General features: G+C 44.9%; 1 protein-coding gene across 3 annotated transcripts; it reads right to left on the reverse strand.

Annotated features, from left to right (window-relative positions):
• Positions 1-4,866, reverse strand: LOC149307713 (small ribosomal subunit protein bS22, mitochondrial-like). 3 transcript variants are annotated; one of them, XM_089534299.1, is made up of 4 exons: positions 4,494-4,550; positions 3,381-3,500; positions 917-1,389; positions 1-395 (listed from the first exon to the last, which is right to left on the reverse strand). In XM_089534299.1, the coding sequence occupies exons 2-4, from the start codon at positions 3,439-3,441 to the stop codon at positions 285-287; spliced, it is 645 nt and encodes a 214-aa protein (XP_089390425.1). In that variant the 5' UTR covers positions 3,442-3,500; positions 4,494-4,550; the 3' UTR covers positions 1-284. The 3 variants fall into 3 exon arrangements, with proteins under 3 accessions (XP_089390425.1, XP_089390427.1, XP_089390426.1); XM_089534301.1 differs by lacking the exon at positions 3,381-3,500 and adding an exon at positions 4,770-4,866 and having other exon boundaries at positions 7-395; XM_089534300.1 differs by lacking the exon at positions 3,381-3,500 and adding an exon at positions 4,770-4,865 and having other exon boundaries at positions 10-395; positions 4,488-4,550.
• Between the last annotated feature and the right edge of the window lie 3,382 nt (positions 4,867-8,248).

Raw genomic sequence — 8,248 nt, forward strand, 5'->3', positions numbered from 1 at the left:
TAGTGGAGTTTCCTTCCTTGGAGATCTTTAAACAGAGGCTGGATGGCCATCTGTTGTGTATGCTTTGATTGAGATTTCCTGCATGGCAGGGGATGGACTGGATGGCAGTCTCTTCCAACTCTATGATTCTATAATATTGCTGACAAGGCTGTCAAGCAAACAAGATTCACTTTAAAGGGATTATGTAAGTGTTTTACCATTGCCAGGGGAGACAAGGTGGAAGAAACTGTTCTTCTGTTTAAATATTCTTTAATTATAAACAACCAAATCCCTCCAAAACAATGTCAATCAGACTTTACATTCTTGAGATATATCTTGGGAACTACCCATCCTTCTGGGGGCTTCCTCAGTCCAGCTCTCCTCCAGACCCGTTCCAGGTCACGTTCAAACCTCTTCTATAAAGAGAGAAGGAAACACAAATATCAACATCTAGGCTCTCTCTCTCCCCTTTCTTCTCCATCACCCCACTTTTTCCTGACCATCTGCTAAGTTTAAAAAACGTTGAGCTTAGTTCTCTTGTACATTTTCAGTCCCACAAATGGAAGGAGAATTTCAGCTCCAGAAATGTCTGCAGTTAGGTTTCCTATTAGTATGTATAGGCTTTATGCAATAGACAAAAATTAAAATGTATCATATTTTATATAGATATTGTTATATAACTATGGGCTGTCTTTTAATATTTAATTTTACATTTATATTTATATTTGTTTTCCTATATCCCCCGAAGAAGACCACAGAAATAAAGGCACAGGCAAAAAAGCCTTGGGTTTCCCCCCAAATAAAAACAGCCATTCACTGTGCACTTGAAGACAGATCTCCTTTTGTTCCTATTTAGGTGGTCTCCGCTATTTGCCTCGTCTAAGAGAAACTGAACCAAGGTTTTCAGTCTTTACTAGGTACCTTGTTTCTGACTCACCTGTTTCCTCTTCCGTCTGCCTTCCTTAATCTTCTTCCGCAAAAACTTTGTCCGTTTCATTAGCTTCTTGTACTTGTGCCTATTCATTTTCCGTCTCCTGATCTTCAGGATCTTCTTGCATTCCATTGTGTGCTGCTTTAGTGTACCTTCCCCAATCTCCGCCACCTCTTCATCCTCCTCTGTCCCCCGAGAACACGGCGGGAGGATGTACTCTTGCGCAGGTTCGTAACCGAGCCTCTCGTGAACGTTGACGAAGCCCACATTGTTTGGGAGTATATACCGGACCGTAAGCCAGCTTTCCAGGGGGGAGATGGACATCTTGCGGGGCACCAGCATTTCTTCCAGTTCAGGATCCAGTGCGTACCACTGTGGGGAGTGAGCTCCATTTTTACTGGAGGGATGTGTGCTATAATGTGCAGAAACTGCTGGTCGAGGAATCAGAAAGGAAGCAACTGATCTTGATACCAAACGTTCTGTGAAGAAGCGAGATTAAAGTTTGTGAATTTGTGGAGCTTTATCGATTTGCAGCAAAAAAAATAAAGCAAGAGAGTCTTGCTGTACCTTAAAGATGGGTGGTTTCCCCTATAACACTTAGAACTATACATCACTGGGATCCACAACCCACTCAACCAAATATACATCACTGGGATGTATACATACATCACTGGGATCCACAACCCACTCAACCAAATATACATCACTGGGATGTATACATACATCACTGGGATCCACAACTCACTGGGATCCACAACCATACATCACTGGGATCCACAACCCACTCAACCAAATATACATCACTGGGATGTATACATACATCACTGGGATCCACAACCCACTCAACCAAATATACATCACTGGGATGTATACATACATCACTGGGATCCACAACTCACTGGGATCCACAACCATACATCACTGGGATCCACAACCCACTCAACCAAATATACATCACTGGGATGTATACATACATCACTGGGATCCACAACCCACTCAACCAAATATACATCACTGGGATGTATACATACATCACTGGGATCCACAACTCACTGGGATCCACAACCATACATCACTGGGATCCACAACCCACTCAACCAAATATACATCACTGGGATGTATACATACATCACTGGGATCCACAACCCACTGGGATCCACAACCATACATCACTGGGATCCACAACCCCACTCAATCAAATATACATCACTGGGATGTATACATACATCACTGGGATCCACAACCCACTCAACCAAATAATTGCTGTTGTTACTGCTGTCATTATGTGAAGCCAATCAACTGGTGACCCTATCATACGGGTTTTCTTGGCAATATTGATTCTGAGGAGATTTACCATTCCTTTCTTCCAAGGGTGAAATAGTATGACTTATTAAGGTCACTCCATAAGCTTTCATGGCACATTACACCACATTGGCTCCCATAAATCATCACAATAACAGCAACTGTAAGAAGTACAAAGAGTAACCGCAGATGTCTATGCATTCCTTCTGCATTGACCCACATCACAGCTTGAGAATGTTTGGCCTCCTAGATACCTTTGAATTAACTCGCACAATCCCTTACTGAAGGATTGTGGATGGTGCTAATGGGAGTTGGAAAACAAACCATCTGGAGGGCCAGATGTTCTTTCTGCATCTGTCTCCCAAACAGCATAATATCCCAAGTCTGCCGAGTTGAATTTAGGGGCATTTGAAATGCCATCCTTTTTCTGGCTAGGGTTTGGCCGGAAAGGAGAGAGCCTTCAGCCCTCCGGAGGTTTTGGACTTTAACTCCAATCAGCTTCACCTAGCATGGCTATGGGGTCTGTGTGTCAACACTGGATAACCCTTATTGTGCCAAGAGTTCCACACTCCTGGTTTAAACTGCCTGGTCTCCAAAGCCCTTCACATTTCCATGACACACAGTAGCTCAGCCAGTCACAAATCAAGACTGAAACACAATGGAGGGGCATCCACCTCCGCTCCCTCTAATAACCAAGGCAGCTGTAGATAGCTGGAATATAGCTTGGAATGCAGCCAGACATGGAAGGGTTAGCATTAGTGGAGTCTCCCTCCTTGGAGGTCTTTAAGCAGAGGTTGGATGGCCATCTGTCAATGGGGATGCTTCGACTGAGAGTTCCTGCATGGCAGAATGGGGTTGGACTGGATGGCCCTTGCGGTCTCTTCCAACTCTAGGATTCCATGGTGTCTGATTGTTACCTTCTCTACCGCTTATGGCTTCAGCAATAACTAGTAGTATTGATAATCACCAGTGATATTTGTACCACCATTAGGGCACATGGACAGAAAAAAAGAGGTTATCATTATGACAGGCAAGCTCTCTAAGGGTACCGAGAGATCCACAAACTCCATTACATCTATACTTATGCAGAGACACAACACACATATGTACATCCATTTGTATATACACAAAGATATATACAAATATCAAAACACACACATATACACACCTTGCCACCCACAACATCTTGTTGTGTCTGAACTGAGGAAGTTAGCAGTGACAGGTTTCATACCATGGAAACAAGCATGAATGCTAACGGTTGTCCGCACATCATGTTGTTATTAAAGATCTATGAGGCCAGTTAAAATCTGTATTATACATACAATCACACTGTTGTTTCTACTGTAGTAACCTCATAGTACCTGGGATTTAGGGAAGGATGTAGTTCACTGGCAAAAGGCTCTCTCTGCATGCAGAAAGTCCCATGTTCAATCCCTGCCATCTCCAATTAAAAGAACTGGGTGGTAAGTGATGGGGAAGATCTCCGCCAGAGACTCTAGACAACTGCTACAAGTCAGAGCACACCTAAGCTACCATAAGTCACATTGGCCTTGTTAGCTACCACATCTGCATCAAGAGAAGTCTAGTGTCTAGATCAAGGGAAGTAATAGTGCCACTGTATTCTGCTTTGGTCAGGCCTCACCTGGAATATTGTGTCCAGTTCTGGGCACCACAATTCAAAAAGGATGTGGAGAAACTGGAGCCATGTTTCCAAAGGAAGGAGACTAAAATGGTGAAGGGTCTGGAAACCATGCCTTAGGGAGCTGGGGATGTTTAGCCTGGAGAAGAGAAGGTTAAGAGGTGATATGACAGCCCTGCTTAAGTATTTGAAGGGATGTCAAATTGAGGAAGGAGCAAGCTTGTTTTCTGCTGCTCCAGAGAATAGGACCCAACAGAGCAATGGATGCAAGCTCCAGGAAAAGAGATTCCAGCTCAACATTAGGAGGACCTTCCTGAGAGTAAGGGCTGTTCGACAGTGGAACAAACTTCCTTGGAGAGTAGTGGAGTCTCCTTCCTTGGAGGTTTTTAAACAGAGGCTGGATGGACATCTGTCAAAATGGGGATGCTTTGATTGAGAGTTCCTGCATGGCAGAATGTGGTCTGACTGGATCAGTGGTCTTCTTGGGGTCTCTTCCAACTCTCTGGTTCTACGATTGGGAGTTCCTGCATGGCAGAATGGCGTTGGGCTGGATCAGGGCCCTTGCAATCTCTTCCATCTCTATGATCCTAAGCCAGTGCCCTGTCTCCCATGTGTCCCATGTGTCCCTGCACTTACCCGTACCTCGTGCAACTCGTGCGATCTGAAGCGCCAGCCGTGATATCAGCATATTGGACCGACCTATGAGACATGGATGGAAAGAGGTGTAAAAACACAGGGGCTGTAGTAAGGCTCCACTACCAGTCCTTCCAAGGTGCTTTCCCCTCTAGAGCATTGGGAACTAGGCATCACTGGAACCCACAACCCACTCAAACATCCAATGGAGTGAAAAGCCCAGACCAGCTGCCTTTAAAAGGCCACACTCACTTTGGCTTAAGTACCTTTTACGCAGCCACTTACCATTCCTCTGAAGGCCAAAGTGATGAGTAAGACGCAGCTTCCGGTTGAGCACAATGGTCCGCCGCCTCAGCGTCCCTCCGGACAACGAGAGGCCCCTCCTTTGGTTCCGCCGACAGGAAGTTCCCCCGATCTTTTCTTTGAGCGATGCCTCCCTCTGGCGGCGGCTCGTGAAATAGCAGCACCCAGGAAGACTGAGCTGTTTGGTTCCCAAGGTTTTTGGACTTCAACTCCCAGAAGCCTCAGCCCTCTTAGCTAATGGCCTGGGATTCTGGGAGCTGAAGTCCAACAGCCCTGGAAGGCCAGAGTTTGGGAAGCATTGCAATAGAATGAGGCCGCTCAAAACCCTACTTTGATGGAGATGGTTCTAACCCAAGGAATCTTGGGATTTGCAGTTTAGGGAAGCATTGGGGTCACCCCCCATTGACCCTTCCCCATAGAATTACTACTACAGTCAGCCCTCCTTATCCACTGATACATTTATCCACGGATTCAAGCATCCAGAGCTTGAAAATAGTCACTAAAGGCATACATTCCAAATGGCAAACCTTGATTTCCTATTTCCTATTCTGTTTTAACCACTGACAGGTTTAGGTAGGATCTCTTTTCCTGTAGCTCGCATCCATTGCTCCATGTCCTGTTCTCTGGAGCAGCAGAAAACAAGCTTGCTCCATCCTCAATGTGCCACTCCTTCCAATACTTAAACAGGGCTGTCATATCACAGCCATAGCCGTTTCTGCAGAGGAACATTGGGGTCACCTCCTTTTAGGATGTCACCCGGTGTGGTCCAAACCTTCCTTAGCGATGCCACTGTGAGGATACTTACCATCCTTGACCAGACTGCTCCAATGCCTCGCCAAAATACAAATCCCAGGATCCCACAGGCACTGGCGTTGGAATAATTGTGCTGCAATAGTGTAATGCGCACAGGCCTTACGTTTTTTTCCCTTTGGAGAACCCCACAGCAGGACCAAACCCATTGTGGAAGTCGTTTGCTTAGGTACTAGCACCACCAGCAAGACATGAGCCCAATCCTCTCCCTCTCTCATACCCCACAGCCGTCTGCCTCCAATACCAAAGGTACCAATATATAGACCTCATGACTGCTAGCTTAGCTTACAGTCCTGCATTGGTGGTGACTAGGTTATAAATAAGTTGTCACTTGCAATTGCTTTCTTTCTCCAGTAACTGAGGTATAATGGCATTGAGAGACTGCATCTCCCTATATGAATTATAGAATCCTAGAGTTGGAAGAGACTGCAAGGGCCATCCAGTCCAACCCCATTCTGCCATGCAGGAACTCCAAATCAAAGCATCCCCATTGACAGATGGCCATCCAGCCTCTGTTTAAAGACCTCCAAAGGAGGAGACTCCATTACACTCCAAAGAAGGAGTGTGTCCCACTGTCGAACCTAAGTTTCAGGTGGGGCCTGACCGGAGCAGAATAGAGCGGCACTATTACCTCCCTTGATCTATTCTAGACACCATACTTCTATTGATGCAGCCTAAAATCACATTGGCCTTGTTAGCTGCCACATCACACTGTTGACTCATGTTCAACTTGTGGTCTACTTGGACTCCTAGAACCCTTCACACAGTTTCATTCATTCAGGTGTCCCCCGTCCTATATCTGTGCATTTCATTTTTCCGCCCCTAAGTGCAGTACCTTACATTTCTCCGTGTTGAATATCATTTTGTTAGGTTTGGCCCAGCTTTCTAGTCTATTTAGGTCATTTTGAATTGTGATCCTGTCCTCTGGTGTGTTAGCTAGTCCTCCCAATTTGGTGGTATCTGCAAATTTGATAAGTATGCCCCCAATTCTGTCATCTAAGTCATTGATAAAGATATTACTGTAATGTTACTGCAAGATTATTTTTACTGTTACTGCAACAAAACATCAATACCTTTGCAATTCCACAGTGATGTCAAGGCTTTTCTTGGACCCTCCAGATTATCTAACATTTTCGGCTATCCGACTATCAGCCGTTTACGTCGGATAATCGAGACTCTACTGCATACAAGAATTACTATATTCTTGGAAGCAGGTCCATGCTTTTCCTTTTAGTCCATGTTTTTCCTGGTGACCCAAACTGAGGTGGAAAGAAACAAGTGGCCATCATTGCTTGAGCGCACATCTCAAAGCATCTTCTTCTTACCCTTGCCTCTTCAGCCTTCATCCCGCTCCTGTTTGTTGAAACCTACTATCTCCTGTTGCCCTCTAGCTATGGATTTCTTTCCTGTAAAATGGAGCCAGGAAATGGTGCCTTCCAAAGCAATCTTTTTTGCATGACAGAAGGAGGCACCTGGTATGGGTTTGGGCTGCACTGGCTTTCCAGGACGCCTTGGAGGTCTGCACACCTTGCTGTGTTCCCACAGCCCCTGAATTTTCCCATAGCTTCACAACAGTCCATTTTCACGTTATTTAAAAGGATTTCTCCTGGGGTTAAAACATCCATGCCCCCCCAAAACATGGCCAAATTGTCCCCCCTCAACCCACTGGGAGTATGGAAGCCATTTTGTACCAATTTCTCTGAGGACCTCAAAATACTCATAGGATACACCTTCCCCCACTACCTTGTATATGAACTTTGGCTCATCACAAAAATCATTACTACACAACTCTAGCCGAGCTTTAAGATGTGATTTCATGGGGTAAAGACAAAGTCCGGCAGAACGTTATGAATTTTCCTCCTTATGAACTAGCTTTGAGCAAGATTTTAACTTTACACATCCACATTCAATGTGATAAAACCACAGATATTGAGCTGCAACTTCAAGTAAAGAGTGTTTTGCCTATGCAGCTATGTGACATCCTATACACACGTTACTGTATTTTTAAAAAACAGGAAAATAAAGGCGTTAGACTGCCAAAATAAAGCTGCTTCGGGTCTCTTTGGAGGTATGCTATTTAAATGACGCATGGGTCCTAAGAGTCCGGAGGTCGCGCCAAAGCCACACTCCATTCCTAAGCACTTTAGTGCAGCTTTGGTGCAGCTTCCGGACTCTTAGTACCCATGCATCATTTCAAGAGTATACCTCCAAAGAGATTCGAAGCAGCTTTATTTTGGCAGTCTGTAACAGGCCAAAGTTCCTCAAAAATGAAAATGTTGTAGTAAGTACTACATTCTTCATCTCTACTGTACACATTCACATCAACAAAACATTGCACTCAGATGCTCTAGCTATGCTAGCTGTACCCAAAACTGGTGCCCTCCAGATGCACTAAGCGCCCCAAGTCCAAAATATTGTTTTGTACCAGCTAGCTATATTTGCTGGCTGGCAGATTAGTCCTGGAGAGCACTATCTTTGAGAATCCTGAATTATGGATAGTATTAAGAAGCTATTTCTGCCCTTGAGATGTTGAGAATCCCAAAGCCAGCAGGGCCACTGATCCTGCTAGTAATGGAGTTGTAGTCCCCAAAAGTGGCTTTCCAGGCTAAGGTTTGGAGTTAGAAAAAGAGAAACCCTTTGGTTAAGCATAA

This window comes from Sceloporus occidentalis, unplaced genomic scaffold (genome assembly GCF_023333645.1).
Source record: "Sceloporus occidentalis isolate IW3139 unplaced genomic scaffold, rSceOcc1.0.p SCAF_8, whole genome shotgun sequence".
Taxonomy (NCBI): domain Eukaryota; kingdom Metazoa; phylum Chordata; class Lepidosauria; order Squamata; family Phrynosomatidae; genus Sceloporus; species Sceloporus occidentalis.

Coding starts and splice junctions, on each gene's coding strand:
- LOC149307713 (XM_089534299.1), bottom strand. CDS start 3,441: ATGAAACCTGTCACTGCTAACTTCCTCAGTTCAGACACAACAAGATGT. Junction 1,390..3,380: donor AAGATGTTGTGGGTGGCAAG/GTGTGTATATGT, acceptor GCTTCTTCACAG/AACGTTTGGTATCAAGATCA. Junction 396..916: donor GCAGACGGAAGAGGAAACAG/GTGAGTCAGAAA, acceptor CTCTCTTTATAG/AAGAGGTTTGAACGTGACCT.